Raw genomic sequence first — 13,778 nt, 5'->3', positions numbered from 1 at the left:
ACCAGCTCAAAATGAGTCCACGAGAGGAAATAGGCACTGCATTAACCGTATAGTGACTGCGGAGGGCACCGGCCACGGCCAGGAGCCCCTGCCAGGTTGGTGGCAGCAGCTATGCACCCACCACAGCTTTGCTTCGCCCACTTGAAACCTACCCTGAGCGCTGCTCACATGGGAGAGATCAACTCCTGAGCTGCTGGCGAGCCAGAACCTCACACCACAGCCAGCTCCTGACGTGCATTGGAGGAAGGAAGGTTTTTCCAGGTCTCCCAGGCTGCGTTTCAGCTAAACAGCAAAACCTTCCCTCTGTGCCAGCCCAGCTGACTGGCACATGCAGGCTCAGCCAGGGACCTTCCTGCTGCCACCTGCCTCCCGAGCCCAGGATGATCCTGGTGACAGAAGCTTCTGGCTCAACCTCGGGCGAAGGATGAGCCATTAACCCTGATATACCAGTCTTGAGATAAACTCTCGTCCCGCAGGCATCCGCCCGCCGAGATGAAAGGCGCAGCTGGGCTGCCCTGGCAAAGCCAAGGAGAAGAAGCATTCCAGGAGAGTTGCTCAGCGTCAGCAGCGCTGCTCTGGCAGGCTTGGTGAAGGCTGCTTGCCATCCACGCTGGGGATGGTTTTGCCAATGAACCTTCTTTTCTTTCATCCCCAAATGGCTCACGAAATGGCAAACAGGCCACCTGCCTGCCCTCTCCTACGGAAGGCTCAGAAAGCTCTTGGGAGGAAGGGCCAGGTCCTCGGGTAAGGCTACTTTGGAAGCAGCACAAAACCAGGACCTGCGGAGGGAGAGCAGCACCTTGCCCAGTCACGCCCAGCCCGCTCACAGGGTCCCAAAAGCTGGAGAAGACACAGGGAGCCTCACCCTGTCCCTGCCCTCTTTGAGCCAGAGCCCCTCCCCAGCTTTCCTGGAGCCCCTTTCAGCACTGGAAGCTGCTCTAAGGTGTCCCCACAACCTTCTCCAGGCTGAACAACCCCAACTCTCTCAGCCTGTCCTTGTAGTAGAGGTGTTTGATCATCTTGGATCATCTCCGTGGCCTCCTCTGGACTCACTCCAACAGCTCCACGTCCTTACTGTGCTGAGGACTCCAGAACTGGACACAGGGCACCAGGCAGGGTTTCACCAGAGTGGAGCAGAGGGGCAGAACCTTCTCTCTTGTTCTGCTGGTCCCAGAGCTTTGGATGAAATCTGGGATAAAGCTGGCTTTCCGGGCCACGAGCACCCATTGTCAGCTCACAGTGAGCTGCTCATCCACGACCAGACCAACACCAAAGGCCCTCAGCAGGAGTGCCAAGCGAACCCAAGTTTTATCCCTCCTGCACCTTCTGGTCCAGGTGAGCATGGCCACGGGCAGCAGGGAGGTCACCACCTGCTCTGGTCACATTCCTTTCATTCTCCAAGCAAGAGCTTTGTCACAGAAACAGAGTCATAAACACACCTAGATATTTGTCTCTCTCTCTCTCCTTTTTTAATCAGCTGTAGTTTAAGTTTTGAAACACATTTTTCTCCAAAATGTTGTTTTTCCTGTATATTATTCAACCACAATGACGTTTGGCTGGTCCTTGCTCTGCTGCGTGCCCAGCCCTAATGTCAACACAGAGGAAAAAAATCCGCTCAGGCAGAGAGAAGGGCAGGACTGCACCAGGGATAAGGTGTAAAAAATACAAAAGACCAGGCAAGGATGCTTCCAGTTGCAATCCTGCAGCCAGCTGCTCCATGATCCACAGGCTGGCTACGTGTGTAGCAGTGCTGGTCACGTCAGCGTCTGTGTCTGGTGTGCAAGAGGGTTCGGAGGAGCCCAACCTGCTCCAGGTGAAACAGGAGGGCTCCGCACAGCAGCCTCCAGAGAGCTTACCCTGCACTTTTCCTCAAATCATGCGTAACATCTCGTTGAGCTGAAACGTCCATTTATTTATCAGCAGTAATAATTTAAAATTATAAAAACCCTTTCAGTGTTGAGTATCAGAAGGGCAGGGTTATAAAGAAAAATAAATGGGACTTGAGATGGGAAGGGAAGGATAACGGGGGTCTATTTCAAGAGTTCATTTTTTTTTCGGTGACTATTGGCCCCCCCCGCTGGAGATGTGGGGAGCGAGGCAGTATCGTTATGCTTTCATTTCCAAGACTTCAATCTCCAAAGCAGAAGAGATAGTATCCAAGGGGAGGAGGAGGAGTAAAAGAAAGAAGGGAATCTCAAATTCAAACCCATACAAACAGCCTTTCCAGTCAGAACTGCAACCGCCAGCTCCGCACCTCGGGTTTCCCAGCTGCAGAGCGCAGCAGCCTTTCACGGCAAGGGTTAAAAGTCCACGCGGCAAATGGATGTTTTTATTAACAGACAGAGCTCTTTCCCCCCTCCCATCAAAGAACTCAAGGCTTCTCATCTCTGAAGGACCCAGAGTCTCCGTGTCTTCAGAACTCAAAAGGGAATTCTGGGGGTGCTGCTTCCCCCTTGCTACCCTCCCCTGGCTCTGCTCTGGAAGCCCCTTTCGTTGCTTACGTTGCCTGGGGAGAGAGGAAGGAGAAGGGACAGGGCCCCAGGGACAGAGGGGTGGATTAAGATTTCATGAGTTGTTCGAGGAGTTTTCGTTACTCGGTGAGCTGGAGGATGAGGAGGAGGAGGATGATGAGAAGTTCATCCCTGTGAGTCCTGGGGGGTTTGTGGCAGTGTTTTGTCCACTTAAGCTTTTTCGGCACACAGGACACGTGTCATGCTTTGGAGAGCAGACAAAAAAACAAAACAAGAAATAGGGGGAAACAGGATTAGAAAAACGATACAGGAGCGGCACTCGAGGCTAGGATGACACTCCTTCCTCTGATCAAAGGCTGCTCGGGTTTCAGCCTCATCACGGAGGTATGAAAATATTTACAGAGGAGAATTGGGACCCCCAGAGAATCCCCTCGCCTCGCCCACCGGGTGCACTAACCTGCTCCAGCCACGGGACTATACAGCCATTGTGGAACAGGTGATTGCATGGTAACTGCCGGACACTCTCACCCACTGTGTAGTCTTCTTTACACACAGGGCACTCTAATCCAGAGTCTGTGTCACAAAGTGAAAGCAAAACGCAGCTGAGCAACAAAGGAGAGAACCACGCTCCAAGCAGTGACTCGGGATCCCATCACCTTTTCCCTTCCCCCCACTGGAGCTTGTCTCTTCTGCCCCACCACTGCTTCATGCGGAATGGAAACCTTTCTCACTTTGCAGCCTCTACCACCTCGCACTGCCCTGAGTTTGCTTCATTGCTCCCTTCCCTTCTGCTTTTCCATTTCTATCCATCTTTGCAGAACAGTTCGCCTCCCCAGGGCAAATCCATCCAGTCTACATTGCTCTCTTTTTGCATGCAAGCATAACAGAGCTTCTTCCCTCTCTGAAATGTTTTAGACCACAAAGGTACTAGCAGAGAAAATTAAAATCCCAAGAAAACATTAAACAGCACTTCCACCCAGCTCTTTGTGAAGGATTCCCTGGAGGAGATGCACATACCTACGTGTTCCTGTGCGATCTGTATGGTGGGGAGGGCCTGGATCTTTTCTTTGTCTGCTGGCGGTGGTCCAGTGTTTTCAAACTGATTTAGTAACTGAAAAAACAATAGGGCAGAGAGGCAGAAAGAAGATATAAGCTCAGCAGCACACAGAACCTCTTTATTTATTGAATCAGGGCACTTGTACCCTGCGTTGCCCGTGCTGCAGACCTCGTCTCCCAGTTCTCCACCTCTGTGATTGCCCCCCGGCATCACAAAGCTGCTGAAAACGAAGCAGCACTGCCCCACAAGACAGGAGACTCCATTATAACATCAGTTTTACCTGTGTAATAATTGCATCCAAGCCATTGGCACCCCATGCGTAGTCCATTGGATTTGAATGCAAGACTCCCCTTTAAGAATAAGGGCCACAGTTAAATTCAGGTGGAAGCATAGACGAGAACACTTTGAGAAAGAGCAGTACATCGTCCAACTCACCAAGGACCTAGCCCTAGGTTTGGTATTGTTGTAGGTGCAATAATTCCATTGACCAGCTGCTGGATGATTCTGAAAGACAAGAAAACCAGGATGAAATCGGAACTAGAGCCTGCTGAGTCCCAGCCCAGAAACACGACAAGGATGGAGTGCCTAAATACGCTAAATGCCGATGCATCATCAGCCTTTTTTAAACTGAAAGAGGGGAGATTGAGATGAGATCTTAGGAAGAAATGTTTTACTGTGTGGGTGGGGAGGCCCTGGAACAGGTTGCCCAGAGCAGTGGTGGCTGCCCCATCCCTGGAGGGGTTCAAGGCCAGGTTGGATGGGGCTTTGGAGCAACCGGATCCAGTGGGAGGTGTCTCTGCCCATGGTAGGGGGTGGAACTGGGTGGGTTTGAAGGTCCCTTCCAACCTAAACCATTCCATGTTCTTACCCTTCCAGTGTGGGAACGCCTTCGTGCCTGCCAGCGGCACGGCGTGTGGCGAGGCGTGCTCGGGGCTGCCTTGCGCCGTATCGATGCCGAGACTGATGCTCTCGCTCCCTCCGGCTCTCGGAGTCCCTGTTGTCTTCTGACTGCACGTTGGACCCAAACGGAAACTCAAAGCTGTCATCAAAGATCCCGAAGGCAAATTGGCCATAGCCCTGTGGCAAGGTGAATAAGTGCTGATCCACGTTCTGGGGAGGAAGAGACAGCAGATTACAATGAGGAGAGGAACAACTTTTGGCTTTCGTGCCTGGAATTCCATCAAATCGGCCTCTTCAGACCCCCAGCAACTTGGGAACCTTGGTTGATGCACGTACTCTCAGGAGCTGCTTAGTGAGGAATGAACGCAGACTGAAACCAGACATGAAGGCAAGAAATAACTACAGCCCCCCTGGTTTCTCTTCAGCTGCTGCATGTATCTGCTGCCTTTTAAACTGAGGCTACTGCATAGCAACACACACAGACAGCTCACTAAATCCCAGCTTAGCCCCCTCACAACAAAAATTAGCTGCAAGTGATGGTCCTGGTAAAAACACGCAGTAAAAATACAGCACGTAGATGATATTGATACTTCCTTTCCCAAATTCTGTTGAAATGTTCCCCGGATGATGACAACATACTAATAGAAAAATACCTCAATTCAATGGCAAAGCAGCAAGTGTTGGAAGAGACAGGGAAGACTGACTCACCTCAAAAGGATGCCTGCTCTGATCGCTGGTTGATGTAGAGGAGGTGGTCTCATTGTCAGCGTTCCTGTGAGGAATACAGAGCGCTGGTCAGCCTCAGAAGGATGCCACGGAAAGGTTTTCCCAGCAGTGGGAAGTGAGGGATATCAGTTTGACAGGAAAAGCCAACACCACAGCTGCTTGGTACCAGCACACAGGAAGCAACTGATTCCTTTCTGTGCGGAGCCAGAGCTTGGAGGTCTCCTCACATTTCCCTCCTGACCGGGACAGGGTCTGTTCCAGAAACTGCCCTCAGCTGCTGACTCTCTAATTGTCCATATCCACTTTCTCCCTGTAACCTTCATTTCCCCACATCTTCACCCGTCTCTCCTCTTTTAGGTTCTCATTTCATGAAGCTGCAGGAAAGTGACTGGACCAGGATGTCAAGCAAGGATTCCTTGTACAATCCACCTCAAAGAAATCAGCTAATACTCCAGAGCACCAGGAAGAGAAGACTTAAGGCACAAACCCTGATCACTATGACCCAAACATGCTTAAGCCTAATCTTGAATCGAAGGAATTTCTTTATTGTGGAGGCATGTGACCAAACAGAGCAGGAAAACTCTTAACGCAGTCAGACTGCTGCTTTCAGAGAAGGAACATTTACTGCACAGTATCCAGGTCTATACTTTTGACACTCGTGGTACCAAAAAACTAAGGTTTTCAGCCTCTACGGTTGTTGTAGTCAAACCGAATGTTGGTTAAAGTGGAAATCTCTATCTGTGAAGCCTAATCCATGCGCCTGGCCCCTCGGCAGCTGCGTGTGCCCCTGTGCTGCCTGCTGGCCTGCCTGCACCCTGTCTGTCCCCCAGTTAGACCCAGACACGCTCTGGCAAATGCCTTGGAAACATTTTAAGGCATTTCTCTTCCTCTTGCCCATTCTGACGCTGCCAGAGAGAGGTCCCGCTACTGAGTCAGCAGCAGAGCATGTGAACACAACTCCAGTACAGAGTCCAAAGTCCCAGTCAAAATGTTTCGCTGTCAGCTTGGTATTCTAAGTTATTAAATCCTACACTGAAGCATAGGTACATTCTCCATCCTGCAGATTCCTCTCTCAGAGTTATCTCCACCCTGATGGCTCGAACCATCAGGTTCAGAGCTACCACATGCCATTGGAAAAGCCTCTCCACCACTCTGTTAGTTTGTTTTAAACCAACCAATTTCTCCCAGCACTCAGCATTCCCACGGTTGATTGACCTGCAGACACAAACCCTGCAAATTAAGCACTCTTTGCCCATAGTGAGGAAAGATGAGCCAAATAGTGGGCAGAAGCAGTTAAAATGGTGTGTTTAGTATCCAGCTTTAACTAGGAAGAGATCAGAGCAGACTAGGTTTGTTCCAGCAGCAGCCTCTGGGGCAGCATGTTACCTTGGCTCTTCAGGAAGTTCTTCAATAAAACCCGATTCACACCGCGGGCAAATATAGTCCTAGGGGAGAAGAAATACTGAATAAGAAAAGAAAGCAGTACGTAAAAGTTGCAGAGAGCGCCTCTGGTGTGACGGGGTGGCAGTGCCCTGCAGCCCATCATCTCAAACACATGGAGTGATTACAGAGCCAGAAAGACCCCCAAGCCACTGATATTTACCTTCACCAGACTAGTGAGGCAAATTGTTAACCTGAGCCTGTTTGGAATTTAGCTTTGGAAAAGATTTGGATAATGCTAATCAGTCCCCATTGGAGACAAGGCATTAGGTAACATCTGACATAGTACTGGTGAAGTGAAAGCAAAACCATCAGCCTTCCCAGAAGAGCAGCACTCAGACACCAGTTGTCTAATTGCTGCGTGTTTTGGGGGGCCTCTCCCTGCCTGAAACCTCCCAATGAAAGGAACAAAGAGGGAATTGCAGCACAGGGTAATCACAGCTCTACTGCCGCTCCGAAAAGGCTGCGTGGAAAGCTGTTTGTAATGCAGCCTGGGGTTCACACCCCACAGAGGTCGAGGAGACACAAGAGGGTCATTCTCAACAAACAATAGCAGAATTTTACACTCCCACGCTCAAGGCTCATTTCAGAGAGCAACTGCCACCCTTGGAGCCTTCCGCAACAAGTACTGGGCTAAACCGTTGGCATGTGTGGGAGCAGGATTCCTCAGGGGTTTGCGACAGTCACTTTTTCTCACAATTCCTGGCATCAGGGAAGAATTTACACTCCACAACCACACCGTCCTAGCAAGCAGCAGCCTAGAGCGCTTGAGATCCTGGAAGGAAATGACTCCACTGTTCAGCGCTGGAGAAGTGGCAGCGTTGCTGAGGGGAAGGAGGGGCAGGAGGGGAAGCAACAGATCCCCCACGCAATCCCAACCCCAGATGAGGTGGAACCACCACTGCCGGTGGGCACAACCGTGCTAAACCCCGCGCTGGCAAAGCCCATCTCAGCATGGAAGACACTAAAGAGCTTCCAAAAATAACGCTACTTGCCCTTACTGGCAACCAGCACAGGCCCCTAAAATCTTCCTCAAAGAAGAGAGAGTTCAGCCGTGTCTGCTAAGACATCTGGGATCGCTCCACCACCACCGCAGGAAAACCTGATAAGGCCCAAGCAGAAGGCAGGGAGGCCAGCGATCCACTCAACGCCGCCCAGCCTGATAAGAAAGCAGCAAACACCAAGGCCTAGAAACAGACTCAGGGAAGACGTTGCTCCCTCTTCCGCACACAACTCTTTAGACTCACGATTGTGAAATAACTGCTTCTATGCAATTTATACTACATTGGATGTCAAGAACATTTCTACACCATCCAAATTCTTCTCAAAGCTGGTCACTCGGCACACAGGAATGCACATGGAACACAGAAATCAGATCAGCTGCCTTTGACACCCCTGTGCTGTTTCTCTTTCCACCCGTACGCTGCACGGATGCTCCATCACAGCAGCTACACTCGAGAGCAGGGAGCAACTTGCTCCTCTCCACTCTCCTATTTAAGGGAAGCTTTTGCGTGTCTGTGCTCAAAGACAGCTTTGAACGCTGGGATCACGCACATTCGAGAGCAGGGAGCAATTTCCTCCTCTCAACTCTCCTATTTAAAGGAGGCTTTTGTGTGCATGTCACAGAATCATAGAATAGTTTGGATTGGAAGGGACCTTAAAGATCATCTAGTTCCAACCCTCTTGCCATGGGCACGGAACCCTTATAGGCAATTTCGAACACCGGAATCACGCACACTTGAAAGCAGGGAACAACTTGCTTCTCTCTGTTCTCCTATTTAAGGGAGGCTTTTGCGCGTGTGTGCGCTCACAGACAGCTCTGAACATTGGGATCAGCAAATTCCTCTGCAGCTGGAACAGCAGAAATGCCAAAGTTTGCTGTTTCCCAGGCTATCGGAATGCTTCCTTCACAGCACGCGCTGCGGTATCTCCAAGACCTTGATCTGCAAACAGCAAGTGAAACTGAATGAAGCAGGACCCCCAAATGAGTTAATTAACCAGCAATTAAGAGGCCTGAATCGACAAAAGCTGTTGCCCACTCCCTCCTGCAGTCAGTGTGCTCACTGCCAGATGCACATGGGGCATTTAAACAAAACCTAAAGGAGCAGCAGTGCCAGGTCACAGCCCTCAGCGCCTGAGCCATGCTCTCCACGCACACAGCTGCTGCGTTATCACGAGCTTTGCCCTTGCACTTCAAGCTGTGAGGTTTCTCCAGGCAGGCCTACGCAGGACAGCCGCTGGAGAGGGTGGAAGGACAGTGCGTCACAAACCCAAGCTGACAATGAAGTCCAATCAACCATGGCACAGACACCCGTGCTCACACTGGGGTGACTTTTAAAACCAGTAACCGTTAACAAAAAGCAATGGTTATTCTGACAAGGTGCTGTGAAACGATCCAGGACTACGATTTGGCCAGCGGTGAACAGAAAACCAAGCCATGACCAACCAGGATGTTTTAAGCAGGTCCTTCCCAACAGCCAACACTCCCTTTTCCACTCACAGCAGGAAAACGACTCTTTAGGAGCAGGGATTTTACCTGGTGATCCCAGCACAAGTGGGAGCCCTGTAAGTGCCCTGTTCTGCACTTCCTCCCCATTCCTCACATCACCCCCACTGTCCGTGGACTGGGGCTGCTCTCATGCTCAGCCAAACCCCTCCTGAGCACCTGCAGACACAGGGAGGCCTCATCACCCTTGTCTTTGGGCTGGCGGGGAGCAGGGGGATTAACTCCCCTGCCTCACCCAGCGCTGCCTCCCTCTAGGCCCTTGTTCCCCACCCTTGTTCCCCCTCACCTCATGGCCTGGTGTCACACTACCCCTTCAGGCTTCACCCCCCTGAGCCCAAAACAACCAACCTCTCCAGGACCCACACCTCTCGGCTCCCCCCACCAAACATGGGGCTGCTGAGCCCCCACCCTGGAGGCTGAGCAGGGTGCAGAGCCCTTCCCACTTCGCCGCTGCCCCCTCAAGGGCCTCACCGCCCCCCCCCCCCCATCAGCCTCCCCACACACTCCAAAATCCCCCAGGCCTCACACACATCCCCTTAACGTGCCCAACCCCTCCGGGACCTGCACTTCCCGGGGGGACTCGCATGCCCCCCCCCTGCCCTCAAGGCCTGGTGCTCCCATGCTTCACCCCCTCCCCACGTACCCAGCACCTCCAGGAGCCACACCTCCCGCCTCGACGTTGCCCACCCCCCGCCAAGGGCCTTGTTTCCTCCCCCTCCAACCCCCTCAGGACCCTTCCCCCCCGGCCCCCAACATGCCCGACCCCTCCAGGACCCGCACGTCCCCCTTCGCCGCCCCTTCCCCCCAAGGACCCCATTTCCAGCCCCCCCGCCGCTGCCCCTAACGTGCCTAACTCCGCCAGCACCCACACCTCCCGCCTCGACGCTGCCCCGCTAAGGGCTCCATTGTCCCCCTGCTCCCAAGGCTCCGCACCCCCTGTCCCCCACAGGCTTCACCCCCTCCCCACACACTCGACCCCCCTCCCCCGGACCCGCACCTCCCGTCTCGAGGCTGCCCCCCTTAAAGGCCTCGTTCCCCCCCGCCCCCCCAGACCTCATCCTCTACCCCCAACGCGCCCGACCCCTCCCGGACCCGCACTTCCCACCTCTCCCGAGAGCCCCGTTCTTCCCCCCTCGCCCTCAGGGCCCGGCGCCACCCGCCCCACCCCCCACCCCCAGGCCTCACCCCTCTCCCCCTCATCCCCGCCCCCTCCAGGACCCGCACCTCCCGTCTCCCCCACCCCGCACGGCACCGCCGAGCCCCGACCCCCGCTCACGGGCAGGCGCGGGGCGATCTCAGCCGAGCAGCAATGGCAGAAGAACCGCCCCGGTTGCGGGGAAGCTTCCGCCATCTTCCTACCCCCCCCACCCCCCCCCACTTCCGCCTCAGCCCCGCCCCGCCCAGCAACGCGCGGAGCGACGGCGGCCGAAGGGGGACAAGAAACGGGAGGCGGGCGGAACGCGGAGGGGCGGGGCTTAAAGGAGGGGCGGTGTTTTAAGGGGGCGTGGCTTAAGGGAGGGGAAGGGGCAAACGGCAAGGATTAAACCTCAGCAAATTAAAGCCTTTGCAGTGGCCCACGTTGCCCAGAGCAGTGGTGGCTGCCCCATCCCTGGAGGGGTTCAAAGCCAGGTTGGATGGGGTTTGGAGCCCCTGATCCGGTGGGAGGTGTCCCTGCCTAAATGCTTCTGGAATATTGTCAGACTTGGGGCCACAGCTGCTTCCCTGGGAGCTGTTCCAGTGCTCCACCACCCTCTGGGTGAAGAACCTCTTCCTAATGCCCAACTTAACCCTCCTCTGGCATCTTCCTGCCATTCCCTCAGGTCCAGAGAGAAGAGCTCAGCATTTGCTCCTCTTCCTCCCCATGTGAGGAAGCTGCAGACCATGATGAGGTCCCCCCTCAGTCTCCTCCAGGCTGAACAGACCGGTTGACTTCAGCCGGTCCTCATATGGCTTCCCCTCTAAACCCCTCACCAACTTTGTGGCCTCCTCGGGACACTCATACCCTTCACTAGGTAAAAACCTGCCTGGATGGCTGAGCGCAGAGAGTTGTGGTCAATGGAGCTAAATCCTGTCGGTGGCTGGTGCCAAGACACGTTCCCAGGGTTCCATGTTGGGGACGGTCTTGTTTAATGTCTTTATCCATGATCTGGGGTAGAGGATTGAGTGCCACCTCAGTTTGCAGGTGACACCTCATTGGGTGAGAGCATTGATCTACTGGAGGACAGGAAGGTTCTGCAGAGGGATCTGGCCAGGCTGGATCCATAGGCTGAGGCTGATGGGATGGGGTTCCCCAAGACCAGGTGCTGAGTCCTGCAGTTGGGTCGCAACAACCCCATGCGACTCTCTAGGCTTGGGGAAGAACAGCTGGAAAGCTGCCTGGCAGAAAAGAACCTCGGAGGGCAGATTGACAGCAGCTGAACATGAGCCAGCAGTGGTCCAGGTGGCCAAGAAGGCTAACGGCATCCTGGCTTGGATCAGCCCTGGAGTGGCCAGCAGGAGTAGAGAAGGGATCGTCCCCCTGAGCTCAGCTCTGGTGAGGCTGCACCTCGAATCCTGGGTTCAGTTTTGGGTTCCTCACTCCAAGAAGGACATCGAGGGGCTGGAGCGCATCCGGAGAAGGGAACAGAGCTGGGAAAGGGGCTGGAGAACAGAGATTCTGGGAGCAGCCGAGTTGTGGGGTTCCAGGGTGGTGGGGCTGCAGGGTTTGGATGGAACTATGAGGTTGTGGGGTTCGAGGGTGATGGGGCTGCCCACCAGCTCGTGGATCAGAGCTGCTTCCAGCAGGTGGCATCTTTGGTTCAGGTTTTGCTTCTCCAGCTTGTTTCTGGTGATGGAATTGGCCGGGGAAGCAGCTCAGGAGTGCTGGGAAGCAGAACTGAAGGACGAGCCCTCTGAAGGTCTCCCTTCCTTGTGGCTGCTGGTGGTCGAGGCACAGGGGACAGGAGGACAAGGGACAGGGGACATGGGGGAGATGCTGTGAATGGGCACTGGTAGGAAAAGGTGCCGTAACGGCTCGGTAACCGTTCACCGACCTCTGGAAGCGTTTGGCCATCGTGTAGAAATCACAGCGGTGGGACAAATTCACAGTCATCCCGTCGCTATTGATGATCCCAACTGTTGATAAGACCTGTTAGCAATTATTTACAACCCCATGAGGAAACTGCTGCCCAGTCCTGCAACGCTTTGCTTTGGGAGGTGGGTCTAGACAGTCCGGCGTGGCCCAACCCAAAGCCAGACGGAGCACGGCTGCCCGCAGAGCAGAGCCCGCGGCCCTGGATGGGGCATTTCACCCCCCGAGGGAAGCTCCCTTCCACGTTGCGGACGTGGTTGTGTTTCTCGTTGCTGTTTCACGGCCAGAGGACAAGTTGCCACTTGATCAAATGGGTGCCGGGTGCTTGTGGGATGGGGAGGGAAGGATCCGGCTCCACTGACTTTGTCCCTCTGGAATTCCCTGACGCAGGAACTGCAGAAGCTGAACGTGGCAACACTCGTCGGGATGCAAATGGCAAAGGGTATTAATGCCCGTGGAGATAAAGGCAGGCAAGGGTGGTCTGTGGCTTGCTGCCCCAACGCTTCCGACACGAAAATGTCAAGAGGAGCCCCCACCTCGCTGAGAACTTCAGCTAATTGGAATGTGTTTGTGCAGGGAGAGTTGGCTCAAGGTGGAGAACCTTCGTTGCATTATCCCTGGGCTTGGGGAGCCTGGTCAAGCAGCAAGCTCCTTGTTAGAGCTCCTGCAGCGTTCCCTGCCCAGTCCTTGGATCATCTGCTGCTTGGAGAGGGGATCTCATGGGGAGGTCCATCTCCAGGGCTGGAGGTTCCTTCTCCCTCTGTGCCTTTGGTCCTGGGTGCAATCCATTCTTGCAAGGCACACGAGGTGGGCTGAGCACAAGCACCCCATTTCTGTCGCCGTTCTGACGAGGGCTGCATACCCCAGGAATTGGGTGTCTGGAATTGGGGTTCTGGAATTGGGGTTCTGGAACTGGGGTTCTGGAATTGGAGTTCTGGAATTGGGGGTTCTGGAATTGGGTTTCTGGACTTGGCTGTCCCATTGCCTCCGAGGAAGCTCTGTCTCCAGGACTAGAGGTTCCTGCTCTCCCTGTGCCTTCGGTTCCAGCTGTGATTCCTCCCTGCAGGGACACGAGGGGACCTTGGCACATACACCCCATCTCTGTTGCTGTTCCTGTGCACTGCAGGAATTGGGTTTCTGGACCTGGTTGTCCCCTGCCTGTCCGCTGCCTCTAAGGTGAAGCCGGGTCTGGTCAGGAGCAAATTTGAGTCACCCTGGGAAACCAGAGGCCAGGAAGATTTTCCCACGGTGCAGCAGAAAGAAGTAAACTGCACCCTGTTCCGAGAGGACTGACGAAGAGGTGACACCTCCCGCATTAACATCGATTCATCATTAGACAAAACCTGCTCCCCAAGCAGTCAGGCGGGCAAAGCTGCCATCTGTGCTCAGGAAAAGCTAAAGGGAAAGAAGGAGCGCAGCCCTGGCAGCCAAGAGGGCAACCGGGTCCTGGGGGGGCATCCAACGTGGCATCACCAACCCATTGAGGGGATTGTCCCACTCTGCTCTGCACTAGGGTGGCCCCACCTTGAGCGCTGGGTGCAGTTTTGGGCACCACAGTAGAGAAAGACTCTAAAGCTACTGGAGAGTGTCCAGAGGAGAGCATGGAAT

At 54.2% G+C, this 13,778-nt stretch overlaps 1 protein-coding gene across 2 annotated transcripts; it reads right to left on the bottom strand.

The window, feature by feature from the left end:
- Positions 1-1,452: 1,452 nt before the first annotated feature.
- On the bottom strand, positions 1,453-10,469 carry RNF126 (ring finger protein 126). Of its 2 annotated transcripts, none has more exons than XM_054050398.1 (9): positions 10,377-10,469; positions 6,541-6,599; positions 5,137-5,200; positions 4,397-4,638; positions 3,964-4,032; positions 3,809-3,878; positions 3,489-3,582; positions 2,929-3,044; positions 1,453-2,715 (listed from the first exon to the last, which is right to left on the bottom strand). In XM_054050398.1, the coding sequence occupies exons 1-9, from the start codon at positions 10,449-10,451 to the stop codon at positions 2,566-2,568; spliced, it is 939 nt and encodes a 312-aa protein (XP_053906373.1). In that variant the 5' UTR covers positions 10,452-10,469; the 3' UTR covers positions 1,453-2,565. The 2 variants fall into 2 exon arrangements, with proteins under 2 accessions (XP_053906373.1, XP_053906374.1); XM_054050399.1 differs by lacking the exon at positions 10,377-10,469 and adding an exon at positions 9,131-9,362.
- Between the last annotated feature and the right edge of the window lie 3,309 nt (positions 10,470-13,778).

Source organism: Cuculus canorus, chromosome 27 (genome assembly GCF_017976375.1).
Source record: "Cuculus canorus isolate bCucCan1 chromosome 27, bCucCan1.pri, whole genome shotgun sequence".
Taxonomy (NCBI): Eukaryota; Metazoa; Chordata; class Aves; order Cuculiformes; family Cuculidae; genus Cuculus; species Cuculus canorus.
Note: the sequence above shows the minus strand (reverse complement) of the source record. Positions and strands in the feature narration are given on the sequence as shown.